General features: G+C 44.1%; 1 protein-coding gene across 1 annotated transcript in view; it reads left to right on the top strand.

The window, feature by feature from the left end:
- Window positions 1-4164: 4164 nt before the first annotated feature.
- Window positions 4165-27431, top strand: part of LOC311102607 (myelin transcription factor 1-like protein) — a gene marked incomplete at both ends in the record, with an annotated part of 591893 nt that continues 568626 nt past the window's right edge. The window contains 2 exons of the mRNA XM_084143976.1: window positions 4165-4200; window positions 4692-4838. Coding sequence (XP_084000102.1) covers window positions 4165-4200; window positions 4692-4838 — 183 coding nt within the window. The remainder of the gene's footprint in view (window positions 4201-4691; window positions 4839-27431) is intronic.

Here is a 27431-nt window from a genome sequence, read left to right as displayed (position 1 = left end):
CTCAGTGTGCTTTCATTCTGCTGACGGATTTAAACTAAGGCTGACCCCATTTAGTCGACTGGTCGATTGTTGGCACACCAGTATCACCAGTAGTACATTTACCTTTAATTCCCAACATTTCTAATCTACAATGTTTGTTTGGTTATCGTAATTTATGTTAATGCATTCAATATATCATTATTACAGTCTTTTACAGTTCTCATTGTTGGACTGGACACATTATTTGCAGAACGCACAACCTGGGCTACACTTGTGAAAAACACGTTTTGGTTTGTTTCATTCCATAAAAGGAGTTGTCAATTTATTCATTGTGTTTTGTTTGGAGCGCTCCCGTCAATGTTGAGTAAGGACGCGCACCTGATTACGCATATAAGTAGGCCTAGGCTACCTGGCCTGTGCACCTATGTAGGCTTAGAAATGTGCCCATTTGGGATCTGATAGTATTTTTGATTGTCTTAACTTACCACCACTAATGAGTTGTGGAGCTTCTCAAAGTAATTTTTTCTTCACCTCAAACAGCAAGTAAATGAAGTCTGTTTTTACATCCATTGAGAATGACAATAGTTCCTCAATGTAGCCTATTTGAAAAATCTTTCCAGCTCTCTCCCTTTCAATAACCACTTGGAGTGAAACTGAAAAAAAATGTCTTGCTCTGATCCGGTGGAAACGTCATGAAATAGGCCTACATGATTACTTCATATCCCTTGAGCAAATACAGCAGTGTCTGTCCGGAGCTCACTGGTCCGGGAAACTCTGAGGGTCCAGAATGTTTTATACAATGTTGCAAGTTTGTTAGCACGAACTTTGGTCTGGACCAAGTTGATAGATGATACAATGTTTTAAATTCCTTGCAGGCAGGCCATGCGTGGCCAATGTGATTTATTTTTATCAGGATATTTTCTAACTGCAGTCTGCAATGTTTCTATTTGTTGGCTTTATGTAGTCTAGTTTTACATAGTTGGCAATGGCAATAGAAGTTACTTTTAGGTTTGTATAATTTTTTTTCCGATTTAGATAGTTATTAATCACGACAATGATGTTGAGATACAAATACTTAATACAAAGTATAAATGAAACTGTTCCACGAAAATGTGCATATGAAAATCATAACTGGTACGCAGATCGGTAGAAATGGTAAGATAAATTGGCACTCCAAATGGAAAAGGTGGTCAACCCCTGGTGTAGCCTATTACCGGCAACTTCGGGAGCATAATGGCAGAATCTGCGAAGGCCAGCAGCAGTGGGAGGAGGTGGTTCGGGAACAGGTTTTTTTCTTTGTGGAATTCCATTGATGTTTTTCCAAAGCAGAGGCACAGGGGGAGGCGGAGGGGTCTTTGGTGTGGTGGTTCGAAGCTATAGACTAGATTGCTTCAACTTTGATCCACAAACATCCACCATTTTGATCAATGAGAGAACAGATACATCCTCCTACCCTATGCTGCTCATAAATGTATTTATTTTTATTTTATTTCACCTTTATTTAACCAGGTAAGCCAGTTGAGAACAAGTTCTCATTTACAACTGCGACCTGGCCAAGATAAAGCAAAGCAGTGCGATAAAAACAACAACACAGAGTTACATATGGGGTAAACAAAACATAAAGTAAAAAATACAACAGAAAATATATATACAGTGTGTGCGAATGTAGTAAGTTATGGAGGTAAGGTAATAAATAGGCCATAGTGCAAAATAGTTACAATTTCGTATAATACTGGAATGATAAAAGTGCAAAAGATGATGTGCAAATAGAGATACCGGGGTGCAAATTAGCAAAATAAGTAACAATAATGGGATGAGGTAGTTGGGTGGGCTAATTTCAGAAAGGCTGTGTACAGGTGCAGTGATCGGTAAGCTGCTCTGACAACTGACGCTTAAAGATAGTGAGGGAGATAAGATATTTTTGCAGTTCGTTCCAGTCATTGGCAGCAGAGAACTGGAAGGAATGGCGGCCAAAGGAGGTGTTGGCTTTGGGGATGACCAGTGAGATATACCTGCTGGAGCGCAGACTACGGGTGGGTGTTGCTATGGTGACCAGTGAGCTAAGATAAGACGGGGATTTGCCTAGCAGTGATTTATAGATGACCTGGAGCCAGTGGGTTTGGCGACTAATATATAGTAAGGGCCAGCCAACAAGAGCGTACAGGTCACAATGGTGGGTAGTATATGGGGCTTTGGTGACAAAACGGATGGCACTGTGATAGACTACATCCAATTTGCTGAGTAGGGTGTTGGAGGCTATTTTGTAAATGACATCGCCGAAGTCAAGGATCGGTAGGATAGTCAGTTTTACGAGGGCATGTTTGGCAGCATGAGTGAAGGAGGCTTTGTTGCGAAATAGGAAGCCGATTCTAGATCTAACTTTTGATTGGAGATGCTTAATGTGAGTCTGGAAGGAGAGTTTACAGTCTAACCAGACACCTAGGTATTTGTAGTTGTCCACATACTCTAGGTCAGACCCGTCGAGAGTAGTGATCCTAGTCGGGTGGGCGGGTGCAAGCAGCGTTCGGTTGAAGAGCATGCATTTAGTTTTACTAGTGTTTAAGAGCAGTTGGAGGCTACGGAAGGAGTGTTGTATGGCATTGAAGCTCGTTTGGAGGTTTGTTAACATAGTGTCCAATGAAGGACCAGATGTATACAAAATGGTGTCGTCCGCATAGAAGTGGAGCCGAGCGTCACCAGCAGCAAGAGCGACATCATTGATATACACAGAGAATAGAGTCGGCCCGAGAATTGAACCCTGTGGCACGCCCATAGAGACGGCCAGAGGTCCAGACAACAGGCCCTCCAATTTGACATATTGAACTCTATCTGAGAAGTAGTTGGTGAACCAGGCGAGGCAGTCATTAGAGAAACCAAGGCTATTTAGTCTGCCAATAAGAATGCGGTGGTTGACAGAGTCGAAAGCCTTGGCCAGGTCGATGAAGACGGCTGCGCAGTACTGTCTTTTATCGATCGCGTTTATAATATCGTTTAGGACCTTGAGCGTGGCTGAGGTGCACCCATGACCAGCTCGGAAACCGGATTGCATAGCGGAGAAGGTACGGTGGGATTCGAAATGGTCGGTGATCTGTTTGTTAACTTGGCTTTCAAATACTTTCGAAAGGCAGGGCAGGATGGATATAGGTATATAACAGTTAGGATCTAGAGTGTCACCCCCTTTGAAGAGGGGGATGACCGCGGCAGCTTTCCAATCTCTGGGGATCTCAGGTGCAAATTTCCGTTTGAAAAAGCTAGCCTTTGCTTTCCTAACTGCTTGTGTATATTGGTTCCTGACATCCCTAAAAAGTTGCATATCCCGGGGGCAGTTCGATGCTAATGCAGTACACGACAGGATGTTTGTGTGCTGGTCAAGGGCAGTCAAGTCTGAGGAGAACCAGGGGCTATATCTGTTCTTAGTTCTGAATTTTTTTTAATGGGGCATGCTTATTTAAGATTGAGAGGAAAGCACTTTTAAAGACCAACCAGGCATCCTCTACTGACAGAATGAGGTCAATATCCATCCAGGATACCCGGGCCAGGTCAATTAGAAAGGCCTGCTCGCTATATTGTTTTAGGGAGCGTTTGACAGTGATGAGGGGTGGTCGTTTGATCGCAGACCCATTACGGACGCAGGCAATAAGGCAGTGATCGCTGAGATCCTGGTTGAAGACAGCGGAGGTGTATTTTGAGGGTAAATTTGTAAGGATGATATCTATGAGGGTGCCCATGTTTACAGATTTAGGGTTGTACCTGGTAGGTTCGTTGATAATTTGTGTGAGATTGAGGGCATCTAGTTTAGATTGTAGGTTGGCCGGGGTGTTAAGCATATCCCAGTTTAGGTCACCAAGCAGTACGAACTCTGAGGATAGATGGGGGGCATTCAGTTCACATATGGTGTCCAGGGCACAGCTCGGGGCTGAGGGGGATCTGTAGCAAGCGGCAACAGTGAGAGACTTATTTCTGGAAAGGTGGAATTTTAGCAGTAGAAGCTCAAACTGTTTGGGCACAGACCTGGATAGTACGATAGAGCTCTGCAGGTTATCTCTACAGTAGATTGCAACCCCACCCCCTTTGGCAGTTCTATCGAGACGGAAAATGTTGTAGTTTTGGTGGCCTTCCTAAGCCTAAGCAAATATAACAGACCAAGCTCTGTTATATTTGTGTCCTAGTTATCAGCTTTCACCTATGAGGCACTTCCTCACTGCAGAATGTCAACTCTGTGTAACCTCTGCTGCAGAGGATAAGTTCATTAGAGTTAACTGCGCCTCAGATTACAGCCCAAATAAATGCTTCACAGAGTTCAAGTAACAGACACATCTCAACATCAACTGTTCAGAGGAGACTGCCTGAATCAGGCCTTCATGGTCAAATTGCTGCAAATAAACCACTACTAAAGGACACCAATAATAAGAAGAGACTTGCTTTGGCCAAGAAACACGAGCAATGGACATTAGAAATCTGTCCTTTGGTCTGATGAGTCCAAATTTGTGAAACGCAGAGTAGGTGAACGGATTATCTCTGCATGTGTGGTTCCCACCGTGAAGCATGGAGGAGGAGGTGTAATGGTGTTGGGGTGCTTTACTGGTGACACTGTCTGTGATTTATTTAGAATTCAAGGTACACTTAACCAGCATGGCTACCACAGCACTCTGCAGCGATACACCATCCTATCTGGTTTGCGCTTAGTGGGACTATAATTTGTTTTTCAACAGGACAATGACCCAAAACACACCTCCAGGCTGTGTAAGGGCTATTTGACCAAGAAGGAGAGTGATGGAGTGATGCATCAGATGACCTGGTTTCCACAATCCCCCGACCTCAACCCAATTGAGATGGTTTGGGATGAGTTGGACCTCAGAGTGAAGGAAAAGCAGCCAACGAGTGCTCAGCATATGTGGGAACTCCTTCAAGACTGTTGGAAAGCATTCCTCAAGAAGCTGGTTGAAAGAATGCCAAGAGTGTGCAAAGCTGTCATCAAGGCAAAGGGTGGCTACTTTGAAGAATCTAAAATCTAAAATATATTTTTTATTTGTTGAACACTTTTTGGTTACTACATGTTTCCATATGTGTTATTTAATAGTTTTGATGTCTTCACTATTATTCTACAATGTAGAAAATAGTAAAAATTAAGAAAAACCCTTGAATGAGTAGGTGTGTCCAAACTTTTGACTGGTAGTATATACAGTGGGGAGAACAAGTATTTGATACACTGCCGATTTTGCAGGTTTTCCTACTTACATAAGTATTTGATACATCAGAAAAGCAGAACCTAATACTGTATTTGGTACAGAAACCTTTGTTTGCAATTACAGAGATCATACGTTTCCTGTAGGTCTTGACCAGGTTTGCAAACACTGCAGCAGGGATTTTGGCCTACTCCTCCATACCTTCTCCAGATCCTTCAGGTTTCGGGGCTGTCGCTGGGCAATACGGACTTTCAGCTCCCTCCAAAGATTTTCCATTGGGTTCAGGTCTGGAGACTGGCTAGGCCCCTCCAGGACCTTGCGATGCTTCTTACGGAGCCACTCCTTAGTTGCCCTAGCTGTGTGTTTCGGGTCGTTGTCATGCTGGAAGACCCAGCCACGACCCATCTTCAATGCTCTTACTGAGGGAAGGAGGTTGTTGGCCAAGATCTCGCAATACATGGCCCCATCCATCCTCCCCTCAATACGGTGCAGTCGTCCTGTCCCCTTTGCAGAAAAGCATCCCCAAGGAATGATGTTTCCACCTCCATGCTTCATGGTTGGGATGGTGTTCTTGGGGTTGTACTCATCCTTCTTCTTCCTCCAAACACGGCGAGTGGAGTTTAGACCAAAAAGCTCTATTTTTGTCTCATCAGACCACATGACCTTCTCCCATTCCTCCTCTGGATCATCCAGATGGTCATTGGCAAACTTCAGACGGGCCTGGACATGCGCTGGCTTGAGCAGGGAGACCTTGTGTGCGCTGCAGGATTTTAATCCATGACGGCGTAGTGTGTTAATAATGGTTTTCTTTGAGACTGTGGTCCTAGCTCTCTTCAGGTCATTGACCAGGTCCTGCCGTGTAGTTCTGGGATGATCCCTCACCTTCCTCATGATCATTGATGCCCCACGAGGTGAGATCTTGCATGGAGCCCCAGACCGAGGGTGATTGACCGTCATCTTGAACTTCTTCCATTTTCTAATAATTGCGCCAACAGTTGTTGCCTTCTCACCAAGCTGCTTGCCTATTGTCCTGTAGCCCATCCCAGCCTTGTGCAGGTCTACAATTTTATCTCTGATGTCCTTACACAGCTCTCTGGTCTTGGCCATTGTAGAGAGGTTGGAGTCTGTTTGATTGAGTGTGTGGACAGGTGTCTTTTATACAGGTAACGAGTTCAAACTTGTGCAGTTAATACAGGTAATGAGTGGAGAACAGGAGGGCTTCTTAAAGAAAAAAACGAACAGGTCTGTGAGAGCCGGAATTCTTACTGGTTGGTAGGTGATCAAATACTTATGTCATGCAATAAAATGCAAATTAATTACTTAAAAATCATACAATGTGATTTTCTGGATTTATGTTTTAGTCTCTCACAGTTGAAGTGTACCTATGATAAAAATTACAGACCTCTACATGCTTTGTAAGTAGGAAAACCTGCAAAATCGGCAGTGTATCAAATACTTGTTCTCCCCACTGTATATATATATATATATATATATATATACTTTTTAGGAACTCAACTTACTGTTGAGATTTAAAATAGTAGAATTTACAAGGTGCAAGTTTGAAATGTAGTTGTGCATTAGCGGTTTTTTTCTTGTTGTGTCAGTCACTGACAGTCACCCGGACGCCTATAAGAAATCCCGCTATGACCTCCGACGAACCATCAAACAGGCAAAGAGTCAATACAGGTCTAAGATTGAATCATACTACACTGGCTCTGACGCTCGTCGGATGTGGCAGGGCTTGAAAACTATTACAGACTACAAAGGGAAGCACAGCCGCGAGCTGCCCAGTGACACAAGCCTACCAGACGAGCTAAACCACTTCTATGCTCGCTTCGAGGCAAGCAACACTGAAGCATGCATGAGAGCACCAGCTGTTCCGGACGACTATGTGATCACGCTCTCCGTAGCCGATGTGAGTAAGACTTTTAAGCAGGTCAACATTCACAAGGCCGCAGGGCCAGACGGATTACCAGGACGTGTACTCCGAGCATGTGCTGACCAACTGGCAAGTGTCTTCACTGACATTTTCAACATGTCCCTGACTGAGTCTGTAATACCAACATGTTTCAAGCAGACCACCATAGTCCCCGTGCCCAAGAACTCTAAGATAACCTGCCTAAATGACTACCGACCCGTGGCACTGACGTCTGTAGCCATGAAGTGCTTTGAAAGACTGGTCATGGCTCACATCAACAGCATAATCCCAGAAACCCTAGACCCACTCCAATTTGCATACCGCCCCAACAGATCCACAGATGATGCAATCTCTATCGCACTCCACACTGCCCTTTCCCACCTGGACAAGAGGAACACCTACGTGAGAATGCTATTCATTGACTACAGCTCAGCATTCAACACCATAGTGCCCTCAAAGCTCATCACTAAGCTAAGGATCCTGGGACTAAACACCTCCCTCTGCAACTGGATCCTGGACTTCCTGACGGGCCGCCCCCAGGTGGTAAGGGTAGGTAACAACACATCTGCCACACTGATCCTCAACACGGGGGCCCCTCAGGGGTGCGTGCTCAGTCCCCTCCTGTACTCTCTGTTCACCCATGACTGCATGGCCAGGCACGACTCCAACACCATCATTAAGTTTGCCGACGACACAACAGTGGTAGGCCTGATCACCGACAACGATGAGACAGCCTATAGGGAGGAGGTCAGAGATCTGGCCGTGTGGTGCCAGGACAACAACCTCTCCCTCAACGTGACCAAGACAAAGGAGATGATTGTGGACTACAGGAAAAAAAAGAGGACTGAGCACGCCCCCATTCTCATCGACGGGGCTGTAGTGGAACAGGTTGAGAGCTTCAAGTTCCTTGGTGTCCACATCACCAACGAACTATCATGGTCCAAACACACCAAGACAGTCGTGAAGAGGGCACGACAAAGCCTATTCCCCCTCAGGAGACTAAAAAGATTTGGCATGGGTCCTCAGATCCTCAAAAAATTCTACAGCTGCACCATCGAGAGCATCCTGACTGGTTGCATCACCGCCTGGTATGGCAACTGCTTGGCCTCTGACCGCAAGGCACTACAGAGGGTAGTGCGTACGGCCCAGTACATCACAGGGGCAAAGCTCCCTGCCATCCAGGACCTCTATACCAGGCGGTGTCAGAGGAAGGCCCTCAAAATTGTCAAAGACTCCAGTCACCCTAGTCATAGACTGTTCTCTCTGCTACCGCACGGCAAGCGGTACCGGAGTGCCAAGTCTAGGTCCAAAAGACTTCTCAACAGCTTCTACCCCCAAGCCATAAGACTCCTGAACAGCTAATCATGGCTACCCGGACTATTTGCACTGCCCCCCCACCCCATACTTTTTACGCTGCTGCTACTCTGTTAAGTATTTATGCATAGTCACTTTAACTCTACCCACATGTACATATTACCTCAACTACCTCAACTAGCCGGTGCCCCCGCACATTGACTATGCAACGGTACCCCCCTGTATATATAGCCTCCCTACTGTCACTTTATTCTATTGTATATATAGCCTCCCTACTGTCACTTTATTTTTACTTCTGCTCTTTTTTTCTCAACACTTTTTTGTTGTTGTTTTATTCTTACTTTTTTGTTTAAAATAAATGCACTGTTGGTTAAGGGCTGTAAGTAAGCATTTCACTGTAATGTCTGCACCTGTTGTATTCGGCGCATGTGACCAATAAAATTTGATTTGATTTGATTTGAATTAGCCCATGTCAGCTAACCTTTTTTAGATTGGTAAATTAGTCTAGTGGCCAGCTATCTAAACTTGTAGTAATCATGGGGCCCCCATTGATTTTGTTTGTCACTCTCACTCAGATATCATATTATAAACTGTATTTTTTCTCTCCGCCCCCTGGCAAAATGAGTAGTATTGCATGAAATGAGTTAGAAAATTGCTAAATCTTTTCTCCGCCCCTTGGCAAAATGTGTAGAATTACAGCAAACTTGCTTTAAAACTGCAACATTTTCTCTACGTCCCATGGCAAAATGTGTAGAATTGCAGGAAATTAACTCTAAAACTAAATTTATTTCTAAGTGTATTATCCTGAAATTATGTTGAATATAAGAACAACTATATCAGTCATTTCTACTGAAAATGTATTTTACAGTAAAATGTAATACATCTCTCGCTTTCTTACTCTTCCACATCCTGCACATCTCTCTATATTTAAACGCCCTAGCTGTCTCTCTCTCTCTCTCCCTCACACACTCTCTATCTCAGTCTGGTTCTTGCCTGCACTAAGAATACATCTGATAAAAAGTCCGCTTTCATATATGTTCCCTGTCAACTAAGATTGAACAAACATAATTACTGGGATATCTACAATTTTGTATGGAATCTTTAGGGGTCATAACTTAAATAGAGTTATGGCAGTTAGAAATATACGTGTGCTTTTTTTATTCTTTGAGGCTGCAAAAAACATATTACTCTTTCTAATTTCTTTGATCTGTTGGCCTATACTTCTTTGAAGTTTTTAGTCATAATACATTTAGACATACAAGCATGGATGTTGTAATGTTTTATTTAGAAAATGTTTCAAGATGTTTTGGGGAAGTAAATTGTATTTTTGTTGTCTCTCTTTAACATGCTAACTAACTCTGTTTCAGAAAATCAAAGTAGACTTTTTGTAAATTACTTATGCACTGCATTGAGTTTATCCTTGTTACAGTTCTAAGCAGCCAATGAATACCCAGTTTCCAGGTGGAGGGTGGACCTTGTCCAACTATATGAAAGAGAGACATGGACACAGACAAATATATGTTATCTCAATAAGACTAATCTGGATACATTAATGGCAGACATGTAGGCAAGACAAGACAAATGTCTGTAAAATATAAATAAAGTGAATTTGATGTAGTTGAAGGAGGAAGTGAGAAATGTCCACTGAGAGAGGTGTGTGTGAGTGAAGATGACCAGACAGTCTGAGCTGATGGGTTCTGCCATCATCTCCTCACTGTCATCCATCTATAGCTGCAGCCTGTCACAATCATCCAGGGACACACACTCAGTGGAGAGACATTTGGCTCATATGTGAATCCTTTACTTACATTTTACATTTACATTTTAGTCATTTAGCAGGCGCTCTTATCCAGAGTGACTTACAGTTAGTGAGTGCATACATTTTTCATACTTCCCACTATCTCCTTGTGGGAATCTTTCAAAAACGTAAGAACTGTATACTTATTGTTTTAAATGTGACCCAATAGGCAATAGGGATATTTAGAACAGTGTTAAGTATGTGTATCATCATTGGTAAAATAAAGGACCAAAAAAATGCACATGCGCCGAATACAACAGGTGTAGACCTTACAGTGAAATGCTTACTTACAAACCCTTAACCAACAATGCAGTTTAAAGAAAAATAAGTGTTAAGTAAGAAATAGATGAGTAAAATATAAAATATAAAAATATAAAAAATACAAAAAAATAACAAATAATTAAAGAGCAGCAGTAAAATAACAGTAGCAAGGCTATATACAGGGGGTACTGGTACAGAATCAATTTGCGGGGGCACCGGCTATTAGAGGTAGTTGAGTTAATATGTACATATAGGTGGAGTTAAAGTCACTCAAACTGTCAAAACTAACCCAAAACTTTACACAACGTTAGACACGGACACGAATGATCTGCTTGGCGTGTTAACACACTGGTGGTTTGTTGTAACCGAGTATTGGTGCTAAACCGTGTTATTGGAGGCTGGCATGCTAGTTGGCTTTGGCGTCATAGGATTCGGTGTACCAAGTTAGCTAACTGAATAAACTAAGTTAGAGTCTATTCCTAGAAACATTGAACCGCTGTAGTTTACAACAATTATAATTTCTAAAGTGGAAGTTGGGAGAGTTATATTTGAGTGTTTCAGTGAAACATAAGTGAGGGAGGCCCCACTCTCTCGCTTTCCCAGATGTTTAGTTCATTTAATTCCGATCTCCTTTGCATTATTGTAGCCTTTCTCTGTAGCCTGTCAACTATGTGTCTGTCTATCCCTGTTCTCTCCTCTCTGCACAGGCCATACAAACGCTTCACACCACGTGGCTGTTGCCACTCTAATCTGGTGGTCCCTGCGCGCACGACCCACGTGGAGTTCCAGGTCTCTGGCAGCCTCTGGAACTGCCGTTCTGCAGCCAACAAGGCAGAGTTCATCTCAGCCTATGCTACCCTCCAGTCCCTCGACTTCTTGGCGCTGACGGAAACATGGATTACCACAGAAAACACTGCTACTCCTACTGCTCTTTCCTCGTCTAACCATGTGTTCTCGCATACCCCGAGAGTATCTGGTCGGCGCGGCGGTGGCACAGGAATCCTCATCTTTCCCAAGTGGACATTCTCTCTTTTTCCCCTGACCCATCTGTCTGTCTCCTCTCTTGAATTCCATGCTGTCACAGTCACTAGCCCATTTAAGCTTAACATCCTTGTCATTTATCGCCCTCCAGGTTCCCTTGGAGAGTTCATCAATGAGCTTGACGCCTTGATAAGTTCCTTTCCTGAGGATGGCTCACCCCTCACAGTTCTGGGTGACTTTAACCTCCCTACCTCTGCCTTTGACTCATTTCTCTCTGCCTCCTTCTTTCCACTCCTTTCCTCTTTTGACCTCACCCTCTCACCGTCCCCCCCCCCCCCTACTCACAAGGCAGGCAATACGCTTGACCTCATCTTTACTAGATGCTGTTCTTCTACTAATCTCATTGCAACTCCCCTCCAAGTCTCTGCCCCTACTCAGATGGTAATGTGCCGTCGCAACCTTCGCTCTCTCTCTCCCGCTACTCTCTCCTCTTCCATCCTATCATCTCTTCCCTCTGCTAAATCCTTCTCCCTCCGATCACCTGATTCTGCCTCCTCAACCCTCCTCTCCTCCCTTTCTGCATCTTTTGACTATCTATGTCCCCTATCCTCCCGGCCGGCTCGGTCCTCCCCTCCGTGGCTTGACGACTCATTGCGAGCTCACCGAAGAGGGCTCCGGGCAGCCGAGCGGAAATTGAGGAAAACTAGACTCCCTGCGGACCTGTCATCTTTTCACTCCCTCCTCTCTACATTCTCTTCCTCTGTTTCCGCTGCTAAAGCCACTTTCTACCACTCTAAATGTCAAGCCTCTGCCTCTAACCCTAGGAAGCTCTTTGCCACCTTCTCCTCCCTGCTGAATCCTCCTCCTCCTCCCCCTCCTTCCTCCCTCTCTGTGGATGACTTTGTCAACCATTTTGAAAAGAAGGTTGACGACATCCGATCCTCATTTATTAAGTCAAATGACACCGCTGGTCCTGCTCACACTGCCCTACCCTATGCTTTGACTTCTTTCTCCCCTCTCTCTCCAGATGAAATCTTGCGACTTGTGACGGCCGGCCGCCCAACAACCTATCCGCTTGACCCTATCCGCTCCTCTCTTCTCCAGACCATTTCCGGAGACCTTCTCCCTTACCTCACCTCGCTCATCAACTCATCCTTGACCGCTGGCCATGTCCCTTCCGTCTTCAAGAGAGCGAGAGTTGCACCCCTCCTCAAAAAACCTACACTCGATCCCTCCGATGTCAACAACTACAGACCAGTATCCCTTCTTTCTTTTCTCTCCAAAACTCTTGAGCATGCCGTCTCTAGCCAACTCTCTTGCTATCTCTCTCAGAATGACCTTCTTGATCCAAACCAGTCAGGTTTCAAGACTGGTCATGCAACTGAGACTGCTCTTCTCTGTGTCACCGAGGCTCTCCGCACTGCTAAAGCTAACCCTCTCTCCTCTGTGTGGGCGAGCAGTTTGCTAAAGTCAACGTTGTGAACCAAGTGCCTTATTTTGGCGGTGGGGTTATGGTATGGGCAGGCATAAACTATGGACAACGAACCCAATTGCGTTGTATCGATGGCAATTTGAATGCACAGAGATACCGTGACTAGATCCTGAGGCCCATTGTGAGGCCTATTTTTTTTAAGGTATCTGTGATCAACAGATGCATACAGTGCATTCGGAAGTATTCAGACCCCTTGACTTTTTCCACATTTTGTTACGTTACAGCCTTATTCTACAATGTATTAAAAAACAAATCTCTCTCATCAATCTACACACAATACCCCATAATGACAAAGCAAAAACAGGTTTTTAGACATTTTCGCAAAGTTATAAAAAAAAAACAGTGGACTGGGATTTCTGCCCATTCTTCAAGGCAAAACTGCTTCAGCTCCTTCAAGTTGGATGGGTTACACTGGTGTACAGCAATTGGATTGAGGTCTGTGCTTTGACTAGGCCATTCCGATACATTTAAATGTTTCCCCTTAAACCACTGGAGTGTTGTTTTAGCAGTATGCTTAGGGTCATTGTCCTGTTGGAAGGTGAACCTACGTCCCAGTCTCAAATCTCTGGAAGACTAAAACAGGTTCCTTCAACAATTTCCCTGTATTTAGCGCCATCCATCATTCCTTCAATTCAGTCCCTGCCGATGAAAAACATCCCCACAGGGATGGTGTGCTCGGGGTGATGAGAGGTGTTGGGTTTGCCTTGATGGCCAAAAAGCTCAATTTTAGTCTCATCTGACCAGAGTATCTTCTTCCATATGTTTGGGGAGTCTCCCACATGCCTGTTGGCGAACACCAAACGTTTCTGCTTATTTTTTTCATTAAGCAATGGCTTTTTTCTGACCACTCTTCCATAAAGCCCAGCTCTGTGGAGTGTACGGCTTAAAGTGGTCCTATGGACAGATACTCCAATCTCTGCTGTGGAGCATTGCAGCTCCTTCAGGGTTTATTTATTTTATTTTATTTATTTCACCTTTATTTAACCAGGTAAGCCAGTTGAGAACAAGTTCTCATTTACAACGGCGACCTGGCCAAGATAAAGCAAAGCAGTGCGCTAAAAACAACAACACAGAGTAACATATGGGGTAAAACAAAACATAAAGTCAAAAATACAACAGCAAATATAAAATATGTATACAGTGTGTGCAAATGTAGCAAGTTATGGAGGTAAGGCAATAAATAGGCCATAGTGCAAAATAATTAAAATTAGTATTAACACTGGAATGATAGATGTGCAAGAGATGATGTGCAAATAGAGATATTGGGGTATAAATGAGCAAAATAAATAACAATATGGGGATGAGGTAGTTGGGTGGGCTAATTTCAGATGGGCTGTGTACAGGTGCAGTGATCGATAAGGTGCTCTGACAACTCATGCTTAAAGTTAGTGAGGGAGATAAGAGTCTCCAGCTTCAGATATTTTTGCAGTTCGTTCCAGTCATTGGCAGCAGAGAACTGGAAGGAATGGCGGTCAAAGGAGGTGTTGGCTTTGGGGATGACCAGTGAGATATACCTGCTGGAGCGCATACTACGGGTGGGTGTTGCTATGGTGACCAATGAGCTAAGATAAGGTGGGGATTTGCCTAGCAGTGATTTATAGATGGCCTGGAGCCAGTGGGTTTGGCGACGAATATGTAGTGAGGACCAGCCAACAAGAGCGTACAGGTCACAGTGGTGGATAGTATATGGGGCTTTGGTGACAAAACGGATGGCACTGTGATAGACTACATCCAATTTGCTGAATAGAGTGCTGGAAGGAGAGTTTACAGTCTAACCAGACACCTAGGTATTTGTAGTTGTCCACATACTCTAGGTCAGACCCGTCGAGAGTAGTGATTCTAGTCGGGTGGGCGGGTGCAAGCAGCGTTCGATTGAAGAGCATGCATTTAGTTTTACTTGTGTTTAAGAGCAGTTGGAGGCTACGGAAAGAGTGTTGTATGGCATTGAAGCTCGTTTGGAGGTTTGTTAACACAGTGTCCAATGAAGGGCCAGATGTATACAAAATGGTGTGGTCTGCGTAGAGGCGGATCTGAGAATCACCAACAGCAAGAGCGACATCATTGATATACACAGAGAAAAGAGTCGGCCCAAGAATTGAACCATGTGGCACCCCCATAGAGACTGCCATAGGTCCAGACAACAGGCCCTCCGATTTGACACATTGAACTCTATCTGAGAAGTAGTTGGTGAACCAGGCAAGGCAGTCATTAGAGAAACCAAGGCTATTTAGTCTGCCAATAAACATTTTTTTAGTCATTTAGCAGACGCTCTTATCCAGAGTGACTTACAGGAGCAATTAGGGTTAAGTGCCTTGCTCAAGGGCACATCAACATATTTTTCACCTAGTCGGGTCGGGGATTAGAACCAGCGACCTTTCAGTTACTGGCACAACACTCTTAACCACTAAGCTACCTGCCGCCCAGAATGTGGTGGTTCACAGAGTCGAAAGCCTTGGCCAGGTCGATGAAGAAGGCTGCACAGTACTGTCTGTTATCGATTGTGGTTATAATATCGTTTAGGACCTTGAGCGTGGCTGAGGTGCACCCATGACCAGCTCGGAAACCGGATTGTATAGCGGAGAAGGTACGGTGTGATTCGAAATGGTCGGTGATCTGTTTGTTAACTTGGCTTTCAAATACTTTCAAAAGGCAGGGCAGGATGGATATAGGTCTGTAACAGTTTGGATCTATAGTGTCACCCCCTTTGAAGAGGGGGATGACCGCGGCAGCTTTCCAATCTCTGGGGATCTCAGACGTTACGAAAGAGAGGTTGAACAGGCTAGTAATAGGGGTTGCGACAATTTTGGCGGCTAATTTTGAAAGAAAGGGTCCAGATTGTCTAGCCCAGATGATTTGTAGGAGTCCAGATTTTGCAGCTCTTTCAGAACATCAGCTGTCTGAATTTGGGTGAAGGAGAAGCGGGTGGGTTATGGGCAAGTTGCAGCGGAGGGTGCAGAGCTGGTGACCGGGGTAGTGGTAGACAGGTGGAAAGCATGGCCAGCCATAGCAAAATGCTTGTTGAAATTCTCAATTATTGTAGATTTATCGGTGGTGATAGTGTTTCCTAGCCTCAGTGCAGTGGGAGCTGGGAGGAGGTGCTCTTATTCTCCTTGGACTTTACAGTGTCTCAAAACGTTTTGGAGTTAGTGCTACAGGATGCAAATTTCTATTTGAAAAAGCTAGCCTTTGCTTTCCTAACTGCTTGTGTATATTGGTTCCTAACTTCCCTGAAAAGTTGCATATTGCGGAGGCTATTCGATGCTAATGCAGTACGCCACAGGATGTTTTTGTGCTGGTCAAGGGCAGTCAAGTCTGAGGAGAACCAGGGTCTATATCTGTTCTTAGTTCTGAATTTTTTGAATGGGCTATGCTTATTTAAGTTTGAGAGGAAAGCACTTTTAAAAGAACAACCAGGTATCCTCTACTGATGGAATGAGATCGATATCCATCCAGGATACCTGGGCCAGGTCAATTAGGAAGGCCTGCGTTTGACAGTGATGAGGGGTGGTCGTTTGACCGCGGACCCATTACGGACGCAGGCAATAAGGCAGTGATCGCTTAGATCCTGGTTGAAGACAGCGGAGGTGTATTTTGAGGGTAAGTTAGTCAGGATGATATCTATAAGGGTGCCCATGTTTACAGATTTAGGGTTGTACCTGGTAGGTTCCTTGATAATTTGTGTGAGATTGAGGGCATCTAGTTTGGATTGTAGGATGGCCGGGGTGTTAAGCATATCCCAGTTTAGGTCACCAAGCAGTACGAAGTCTGAGGATAGATGGGGGGCAATCAATTCACATATGGTGTCCAGGGCACAGCTGGGGGCTGAGGGGGGTCTGTAGCAAGCGGCAACAGTGAGAGACTTATTTCTGGAAAGGTGGATTTTTAGAAGTAGGAACTCAAACTCTTGGGGCACAGACCTGGATAGTATGATAGAGCTCTGCAGGCTATCTCTACAGTAGATTGCAACTCCACCCCGTTTGGCAGTTCTATCTAGATGGAAAATGTTATAGTTGGGGATGGACATTTCTAAATTTTTGGTGGCCTTCCTAAGCCAGGATTCAGACACTGCTAGAACATCAGGGTTAGCGGAATGTGCTAACACAGTGAATTACTCAAACTTAGGGAGGAGGCTTCTGATGTTAACATGCAAAAAACCAATGCTTTTACGGTTACAGAAGTCAACAAATGATAGCTCCTGGGGAGTAGGAGTGATACTGGGGGGTGCAGGGCCTGGGTTAACCTGTACATCACCAGAGGAACAGAGGAGGACTAGAATAAGTGATACGGCTAAAGGCTTTAAAAACTGGTCTTCTAGTGCGTTGGGTACAGAGAGTAAATGAGGCAGATTTCCGGGCGTTGTAGAATAGATTCAGGGCATTATGTACAGACAAGGATATGGAAGGATATGAGTACAGTGGAGGTAAACCTACGCGTTGGGTAACAATGAAAGAGATAGCATCACTGGAGGCACCGATTGAGCCGGTCTCCGCGTGTATGGGGGGTGGAACAAAGGAGCTATTTGAGGCAGCTTGAGAGGGATTTGGGACATTACAGTTTAATTGTATAATAAGAACTAACTGGAACAGCAATAGGCAAGGCATATTGACATGGGAGAGAGGCATAAAGCAATCACAGGTGTTATTCGAGAGAGCTAAGACAACAACTGGTAATGGCGATGAAAGTTTGGGCTGAGGCTAAACAGATAAACAGGACAGGGTACCGTGTAAAGGAACAGTCCAGCAGGCATCAGCTGTGCAGCTGAGTGATCATAAGGTCCAGTGAACAGCAATATGTGAGTCAGAGAGCAGTTCGAATTGGTGCTACAACACTGGCTAGCAGGAAGCACGGCTGTTGTTTGCGTGTGCTAGCGGGCCGGGGCTAGCAGATGGATCTTCGTGGTTGTCGCAACGGGAAGCCTGTTGAAACCACAGACGATTACGTCGGCAGACCAGTCGTGATGGATCGGCGGGGCTCCGTGTCGACTCTAGGAGGTCCCGTCCGGTTGACAGAGAGGTAGATAGTCAGGAGATGGGCCTGACTCGAGGCTAGCTCAAGGCTGATTAGCCAACAACAACATCCATTTGGTTGCAGCTAGCTAGTTGCGATGATCCGGAGTTAAAGGTCCAGTTATTCCGGCAGAAAAACCGATATGTTCTGGGTCGATAACGTGCTGTGCAGACAGGGCAGACTGGCTGATAATAGTCCAGGCTAGAGCTGGCTGGTAGGTAGTGCAGGCCACGGACAATGGTGAAAAACCGCTAACGGTGGCTAATAGCATGTAGCTAGTTAGCTTGCTACTCCCGTCCGGTAGACAGAGAGGTAGATAGCCGGGATATGGGCCTGGCTCGAGGCTAGCTCAAGGCTAACTGGTGCTTGCTTCGGGGGCAGTGGTGTTTAGCCAACAGCAACATACATTCGGTTGCGGCTAGCTAGTTGCGATCATGTATTAATGTCCAATGATTCAGTTATTCCGGCAGAAAATCCGATGTTCTGGGTGAAAACTGCTAACGGTGGCTAATAGCAAGTAGCTAGTTAGCTGGCTAGCTAGTTTCAACTGGAGATTCTAGATAAAAGGTAAGTCAATAATAGAATCCGTTCCACATTGAGTGACGCGGGTTGCAGGAAAGTATATTTAGTAGAAAGATGAAAAGTGTGATAGGGAAATACGTACGAAAAATACAAAAAATATACAAAAAACAGGCTATTTACACGGACACACACATAGTACACGACCGCACTGCTACGCCATCTTTGGTCTCTTTGTTGCCTCTCTGTTTAATGCCCTCCTTGCCTGGTCCGTGAGTTTTGGTGGGCGGCCCTCTCTTGGCAGGCTTGTTTTGGTGCCATATTCTTTCAATTTTTTAATAATGGATTTAATGGTGCTCCGTGGGATGTTCAAAGTTTCAGATATTTTTTTATAACCCAACCCTGATCTGTACTTATCCACAACTATGTCCATGACCTGTATGGACAGCTCCTTGGTCTTCATGGTGCCGCTTGCTTGGTGGTGCCCCTTGCTTAGTGGTGTTGCAGACTCTGGGGCCTTTCAGAACAGGTGTATATATACTGAGATCATGTGACAGATCATGTGACACTTAGATTGCACACAGGTGGACTTTATTTAACTAATTATGTGACTTCTGAAGGTAATTGGTTGCACCAGATCTTATTTAGGGGCTTCATAGCAAAGGGGGTGAATACATATGCACGCACCACTTTTCCGTTATTTATTTTTTAGAATTTTTGAAACAAATTATCTTTTTCATTTCACTTCACCAATTTGGACTATTTTGTGTATGTCCATTACATGAAATCCAGATAAAAATCCATTTAAAATTACAGGTTGTAATGCAACAAAATAGGAAAAACGCCAAGGGGGATGAATACTTTTGCAAGGCACTGTAAGTCTTTTGTTTTTCTTCCCTCCATGTGTAGAGTTGTGTTGAGTGTGAAAATATGGGCTCATGCTGGTGTAAATGACATGTAGCCCCCAGGCAAGATATGTAAAACATATCTCAGACAGCTGCAGGAACCATAAAAATAACCACAGTGAGTAGCTAAACGTTGGAACCCCGTAGACATGCGTGGTGCCAAAGCCATGGAGACAGACGTGAAGATGCTCAACGTCTGTGAGTTTCTTATGATATCATATTGCTGTGTAACCAGTTAAACACAGACGGTAGAGGAAATGTGCGCACATCTCGATCTTTCATGCGAATCTAATTTTGACATCAGGACATGATTTATGAGAAAGCTAGACAAAGTAGTTTCTAGGTAACCCTTTCAACTCTGGAGAATCATGTATGGATTTGTAAAAAATTGAATTGTCAGGCTTACAGAACCACTGTGCATCAAAGGTGGAGTTTAGATATCATAATCTCATGATATGCCATAGACCTGAATGTAAACTCTTTATATTTACTGGAAAAGCCAACATAGATGAATAATGCAGTTTAAAGAGCGCAAATATATATATTAAAGTTACATATGATAAAAGCGTTGTTAAAATTTCCCCCTTCTGATAACCAGGTGGCGAATCGCATCTCTGCATGTCTGGCAGACATATCAGTATGGATGATGGATCACCACCTCAAGCTGAACCTTGGCAAGACGGAGCTGCTCTTCCTCCCGGGGAAGGACTGCCTGTTCCATGATCTCGCCATCACGGTTGACAACTCCGTTGTGTCCTCCTCCCAGAGTGCGAAGAGCCTTGGCTTGACCCTGGACAACACCCTGTCGTTCTCCGCTAACATCAAGGCGGTGACCCGATCCTGTAGGTTCATGCTCTACAACATTCGGAGAGTACGACCCTGCCTTACACAGGAAGCGACACAGGTCCTAATCCAGGCACTTGTCATCTCCCGTCTGGATTACTGCAACTCGCTGTTGGCTGGGCTCCCTGCCTGTGCCATTAAACCCCTACAACTCATCCAGAATGCCGCAGCCCGTCTGGTGTTCAACCTTCCCAAGTTCTCTCACGTCACCCCGCTCCTCCGCACACTCCACTGGCTTCCAGTTGAAGCTCACATCTGCTACAAGACCATGGTGCTTGCCTACGGAGCTGTGAGGGGAACGGCACCTCCGTACCTTCAGGCTCTGATCAGTCCCTACACCCAAACGAGGGCATTGCGTTCATCCACCTCTGGCCTGCTGGCTCCCCTACCTCTGCGGAAGCATAGTTCCCACTCAGCCCAGTCATAACTGTTCGCTGCTCTGGCACCCCAATGGTGGAACAAGCTCCCTCACGACGCCAGGACAGCGGAGTCACTCACCACCTTCCGGAGACATTTGAAACCCCACCTCTTTAAGGAATACCTGGGATAAGATAAAGTAATCCTTCTACCCCCCCCTTACCCCCAACCCACCCCCCCCCCAAAAAAAAAAAATAATTTAAAAAATAATAATATAAAAAATAAATTAAATAAATTTAAAAAAAAACATTGTAAAGTGGTTATCCCACTGGCTATAAGGTGAATGCACCAATTTGTAAGTCACTCTGAATAAGAGCATCTGCTAAATGACGTAAATGTAAATGTAAAATGATTTACTGAAGACTGTATAGTAGGTGTAATATCTAAGCATGGAAAGTCTACTCCTAAATCACAAAATATTTTCCTCAATGCACTGTCAAAAAATGAAGATTAGTTTGAATTAAGTGTATGCTCTTATACCCCAGAATATAACAGGGAAAAAAGGATAATGCCAAACTGAAAAAGTGGACAGAGCACAAAGCAAAATAAACAATACAGACGTGGTGCCTCCGGCATTTGAAAAGTGCCTTACTCTGGAGACGACTTTCCACAGCATACATAAAATGCTTGTGTCGTTGCCGTAAATTATTTGCTGAAAACATAAAATATTACAGATGTAGGATCTTAATTGGATCACCCTGTTGCAGGATAACTTTTTTACCTTTGCTACTGTATTTGAGGTTTAAAAAGGCTTCTGAAGTTTGTAATTTCCACTTCGAAATTTCAGACTTGATTTTCCCTTACGAAAAATGTATCAACCCCTACAAAAACGTCCATTATTATAATCCAGATGATAATTCCCATTTTCTGTTGCTGCAGGATATGCTGTAGCAAACTGGCTCAAATTAAGATCCTACATCTGTAATTGTGAATGACGAAAACCATTCAATCTTCTTGGTACAGCTCATGTTTTTAGTTTTTGAGGTACGCTATATATGCAAAAGTATGTGGACACCCCTTCAAATTAGTGGATTAAGCTATTTCAGCCACACCCGTTGCTGACAGGTGTATTAAATAGAGCACACAGCCATGCAATCTCCATAGACAAACACTGGCAGTAGAATGGTCTTACTGAAGAGCTCAATGACTTTCAATGTGGCACCGTCATAGGATGCCACCTTTCCAACAAGTCAGTTCGTCAAATTTCTGCCCTGCTAGAGCTTCCCTGGTCAACTGTAAGAGCTGTTATTGTGAAGTGGAAAGTCTAGGAGCAACAGCGGCTCAGCCGCAAAGAAGTAGGCCACACAAGCTCACAGAACGGGACCGCTGAGTGCTGAAGTGCATAGCACGTAAAAATCATCTGTCCTCGGTTACAACACTTACTACCAATTTCCAAACTGCCTCTGGAAGCCACGTCAGAAGCAACAACTGTTCGTCGGGAGCTTCATTAAATGGGTTTTCATGGCCGAGCAGCCGCACACAAGCCTAAGATCACCATGCACAATGCCAAGCGTTGGCTGGAGTGGTGTAAAGGTTGCCACCATTGGACTCTGGAGCAGTGGAAATTCATTCTCTGGAGTGATGAATCACGCTTCACCATCTGGCAGTCCGACGGACGAATCTGGGTTTGGCTGATGCCAGGAAAACGCTACCTGCCCTAATTTAGAGTGCCAACTGAAATTGGTGGAGGAGGAATAATGGTCTGGGGCTGTTTTTCATGGTTCGGGCTAGGCCCCTTAGTTCCAGTGAAGGGAAATCTTAATGCTACAGTAACAGCATACAATGACATTCTAGACGATTTTGTGCTTCCAACTTTGTTGCAACAGTTTGGGGAAGGCCCTTTCCTGTTTCAGAATGACAATGCACCCGTGCACAAAGCGAGGTCCATACAGAAATGGTTTGTCGACATCGGTGTGAAAGAACTTGACTGGCCTGCACAGAGCCCTAGCCTCAAGCCCATCGAACACCTTTGAGAGGAATTGGGACGCCGACTGCGAGCCAGGCCTAATCGCCCAACATCAGTGCCCGACCTCACTAATGCTCTTGTGGCTGAATGGGAGCAAGTCCCAACAGCAATGTTCCAACATCTAGTGGAAAGCCTTCCCAGAAGAGTGGAGGCTATAGCAGCAAAGGCGGGACCAACTCCATATTAATTGCCATGATTTTGGAATGAGATGTTCGACGAGCAGGTGTCCACATACTTTTGGTCATGTAGTGTATGATGTTATCACTACTGTTTATAAAGCTACAGTATCACAGTACTCTGTTTCATTTTACTGACACTTCACTGAGATGTTTGTATGAAACATGTTTCAAATCTTTCATCTTAAATGGTTCACCACTGCAGCCCAAGCTTGGGATTGGATGTGTCTATGCCTGAAGGCCCTACTGTTTTCACAAAACACTGAATCACCTGGGAAGATCATTATATTTTCTTGTTTATCTTGGACCTGTCAAAGGAACTCTCTGATCTTTCCTACTATTCTGGCACCAGGCATAAGTACACTCTTATCAAAAAAGGTGCTAAGTAGAACCATATAGGGTTATTCGGTTTGTCCCCATAGGGCCGGAATTTGCAACTTTTTGGGGGTGGGAGCCACAAGAAATCTGAACTCATCATGAGTGGCCGCAGTGGCTCATGGGTCTGCGTACCCACATTAATATAAAGGCGAAAGAAACGCACACCTATTTAGGCGAGGTGCTGGCTGACGGCGTAAAATACTTGAAAAAGAAAAGGAAAGCTGCACTCTAGGAGCTCAGATGCAATAATTTAATATCCTAATAACCAACGTTTTGACAGACAAGCTGTCTTCATCAGGATCTTCTGCGTACCCACATCCCACAAAATGTTGCAGTTGAAAGCAAGTTTGCCGCAATTCTAGACATTGTGCCATGCGGTGGAGAGAAGGTTTTTCATTGTATAACTAATTTCATGCAATTCTACTTATTTTGCCATGGGGCGAAGAGAAAATGTTTGCAGTTTTAAAGCAAGTTTGCTTCAATTCTACACATTTTGGCATGAGGAGAAGATTTAGCAATTTTTATAACTAATTTCTTGCAATTCTACAAGTTGCCATAGAGTGGAGATAAATGTTTGCAGTTTTTAATATAATATCTGAGTGAGAGTGACAAACAAAATCAATTTGGGCCCCCCGATCAGTAATTCGACCATGATTACTACAAGTTTAGATAGCTGGACAGACTAACTTACCAATCAAAAAAATGACTGAAATAACAAGAGAAAAACTGCTGATGCGCAACCAAATTTCGAACTTGATCCGCGGGCCTACAAAAGGGAAGCCGCGGGGCCACCAGTTGCCCATCCCTGCTATAGGGGTACCCTTTTTGGTACTAAGTAGAACACTTTGCAGAGGGATCTACAATTTTTTGTTAACTAACCCAAGATACACCACAGCCTGTCATTTACAATGGGCGCAAATAACCATAGTGGGCAGAGCCAAGCACGAGCTAGCGAGATCCTATTGGCACGTTCTAGCATGTATTTGCATATTTCTGTTAGGGAATGCCTACTCTGTGAAGTGCGCGTGTGCAATAACTCAATTCACCCCTGCACTCCTTTTAAACAATGCAATTTTTTAAAACTTTGGCAAAGGGAAAAGTCGACAAAACTTAGTCCATTCTGTTCGTAACAGATTCTTGTTTTGGCAACAGAAAATTGTATTGAGATCAAATGTTTAATCGATGAGAAAATGTGCAGAATGTCGGCCCAGTTCCATCTTGCTCCATACTCTACCACTGCTGGCCACTGGACTCCCTCTCATCACCATATTTGGTGGGGAGTGGAAATTCCAACCGGATGCTTCAGATTTATACGTCCGTGAAACATCTGGCTCCTTGTCTATCTGTGATTTTACCTAGAACCCTCTCTGAAGGGTTCTATCGGACTTATTTGCATATTTATTTTAGGACAATACATTACATATATCCTAAGGCCTTTATTTCAGGGCCTAGTTATACCCTAACACAGCGGTTGCATACTCCTGGTTTACAGGCCACATCAGGCCGGCAAGTCACATTATGCTGTTTTGCAAAGTCATATGTACAGTGGGGAAAAAAAGTATTTAGTCAGCCACCAATTGTGCAAGTTCTCCCACTTAAAAAGATGAGAGAGGCCTGTAATTTACATCATAGGTACACGTCAACTATGACAGACAAATTGAGGAAAAGAAATCCAGAAAATCACATTGTAGGATTTTTAATGAATTTATTTGCAAATTATGGTGGAAAATAAGTATTTGGTCACCTGCAAACAAGCAAGATTTCTGGCTCTCACAGATCTGTAACTTCTTCTTTAAGAGGCTCCTCTGTCCTCCACTCATTACCTGTATTAATGGCACCTGTTTGAACTTGTTATCAGTATAAAAGTCACCTGTCCACAACCTCAAACAGTCACACTCCAAACTCCACTATGGCCAAGACCAAAGAGCTGTCAATGGACACCAGAAACAAAATTGTAGACCTGCACCAGGCTGGGAAGACTGAATCTGCAATAGGTAAGCAGCTTGGTTTGAAGAAATCAACTGTGGGAGCAATTATTAGGAAATGTAAGACATACAAGACCACTGATAATCTCCCTCGATCTGGGGCTCCACGCAAGATCTCACCCCGTGGGGTCAAAATGATCACAAGAACGGTGAGCAAAAATCCCAGAACCACACGGGGGGACCTAGTGAATGACCTGCAGAGAGCTGGGACCAAAGTAACAAAGCCTACCATCAGTAACACACTACGCCGCCAGGGACTCAAATCCTACAGTGCCAGACGTGTCCCCCTGCTTAAGCCAGTACATGTCCAGGCCCGTCTGAAGTTTGCTAGAGTGCATTTGGATGATCCAGAAGAGGATTGGGAGAATGTCATATGGTCAGATGAAACCAAAATATAACTTTTTGGTAAAAACTCAACTCGTCGTGTTTGGAGGACAAAGAATGCTGAGTTGCATCCAAAGAACACCATACTTACTGTGAAGCATGGGGGTGGAAACATCATGCTTTGGGGCTGTTTTTCTGCAAAGGGACCAGGACGACTGATCCGTGTAAAGGAAAGAATGAATGGGGCCATGTATCGTGAGATTTTGAGTGAAAACCTCCTTCCATCAGCAAGGGCATTGAAGATGAAACGTGGCTGGGTCTTTCAGCATGACAATGATCCCAAACACACCGCCCGGGCAACGAAGGAGTGGCTTCGTAAGAAGCATTTCAAGGTCCTGGAGTGGCCTTGCCAGTCTCCAGATCTCAACCCTATAGAAAATCTTTGGAGGGAGTTGAAAGTCCGTGTTGCCCAGCGACAGCCCCAAAACATCACTGCTCTAGAGGAGATCTGCATGGAGGAATGGGCCAAAATACCAGCAACAGTGTGTGAAAACCTTGTGAAGACTTACAGAAAACGTTTGACCTGTGTCATTGCCAACAAAGGGTATATAACAAAGTATTGAGAAACTTTTGTTATTGACCAAATACTTATTTTCCACCATAATTTGCAAATAAATTCATTAAAAATCCTACAATGTGATTTTCTAGATTTTCTTTTCTCATTTTGTCTGTCATAGATGACGTGTACCTATGATGAAAATTACAGGCCTCTCTCATCTTTTTAAGTGGGAGAACTTGCACAATTGGTGGCTGACTAAATAAATTTTTTCCCCACTGTAATTCCTACTAGAAACCAACCAGAGTGAGGATATTCAACAATTGGACCTTTTAATCACCTGCAACCTGCATTCAGAATGACTATCAAGGTAGGGAAAATTAATTACTGAGACTACTTAAATAATCTAAACTGAAACAGCCCTTAGTAACTGGTGCAATAAGTCAAACTACAAACAGATTGGATTAGTTTAGAAAAATGTATGTTATTTATCTTTGTGTGTGGCATAAAATTAATTAACCAATCAATGTACATGCAAAAACACAGATATTGAAACAAACTATTCTGAAAATCAATCTGCAACAGTCGTGTGTATTCATGGATGCCAAGGGAAGTCAGGCTTCCCCAAAAAATTTACCAAGAAAAAAACATTTAGTCATTCTGTGTTTCATACATTTCCTTCAATTTGCAAGAAGCTGAATGTATCTCACCGGAAAGCATCCGAGCGAAAGAAACAGCGCCCCTCTGTTTCAGTATGTGTAGCGTATCTATATGATGCTGTCTGGTCAAAAAGAATATGACAATGTTGCCGCCCGTAGCATTGAATGCAAGGGAAGCCAGCGGGCATTTGGCATCCCTTGATAAAAAATTACATAAACAATAGCCAATCAGCCTTGAGCTAAACTGAGTGAGCTCAGCTGTGAATGATCCTGGCTCACCAAGCAAAAGTGGATTTGGCTTTACACCAATCACATCACAAGCCAAACGTCATTATTGACAGAAAAAAAGTAAATTATTGCATCTTGTTGTGTCGTTGTCCATTTTGACCTGGGCACATTTGAATATTGTATATCCGTGCTTTGAACGTGATCTGTGCTTGTCTCTTTATAACCTACAGAACCCATCGTTTCTTGGTGGTTAGATAGCTAGCTAAAATTGGCCCTTTCCTAAATTAGCCATGGATGGAGAATTTAACTTGTGGTTTTACTTAATTCTCCATACTGGCCAATGATTATAACACAGATTCTGATCCAACCATAAATTCATACATTGTGCCCCTGGCCTGAGAAGATGGAAGTTCAACATGTAGCTAGATGTAGTATGCTAATGTTAACTAGCTGGCCTGGGGCATCATTGCCCATGAAAGGAAGTTAGGCTAGCGAGCAAGCATTTTAGCCAGGTAGCCTAGGACAACAAAAACTACAAG

The sequence above is a fragment of the Coregonus lavaretus genome (genome assembly GCF_964263955.1).
Source record: "Coregonus lavaretus genome assembly, chromosome: 27".
NCBI lineage: Eukaryota > Metazoa > Chordata > Actinopteri > Salmoniformes > Salmonidae > Coregonus > Coregonus lavaretus.
This window is presented reverse-complemented; position numbering and strand designations above follow the sequence as displayed.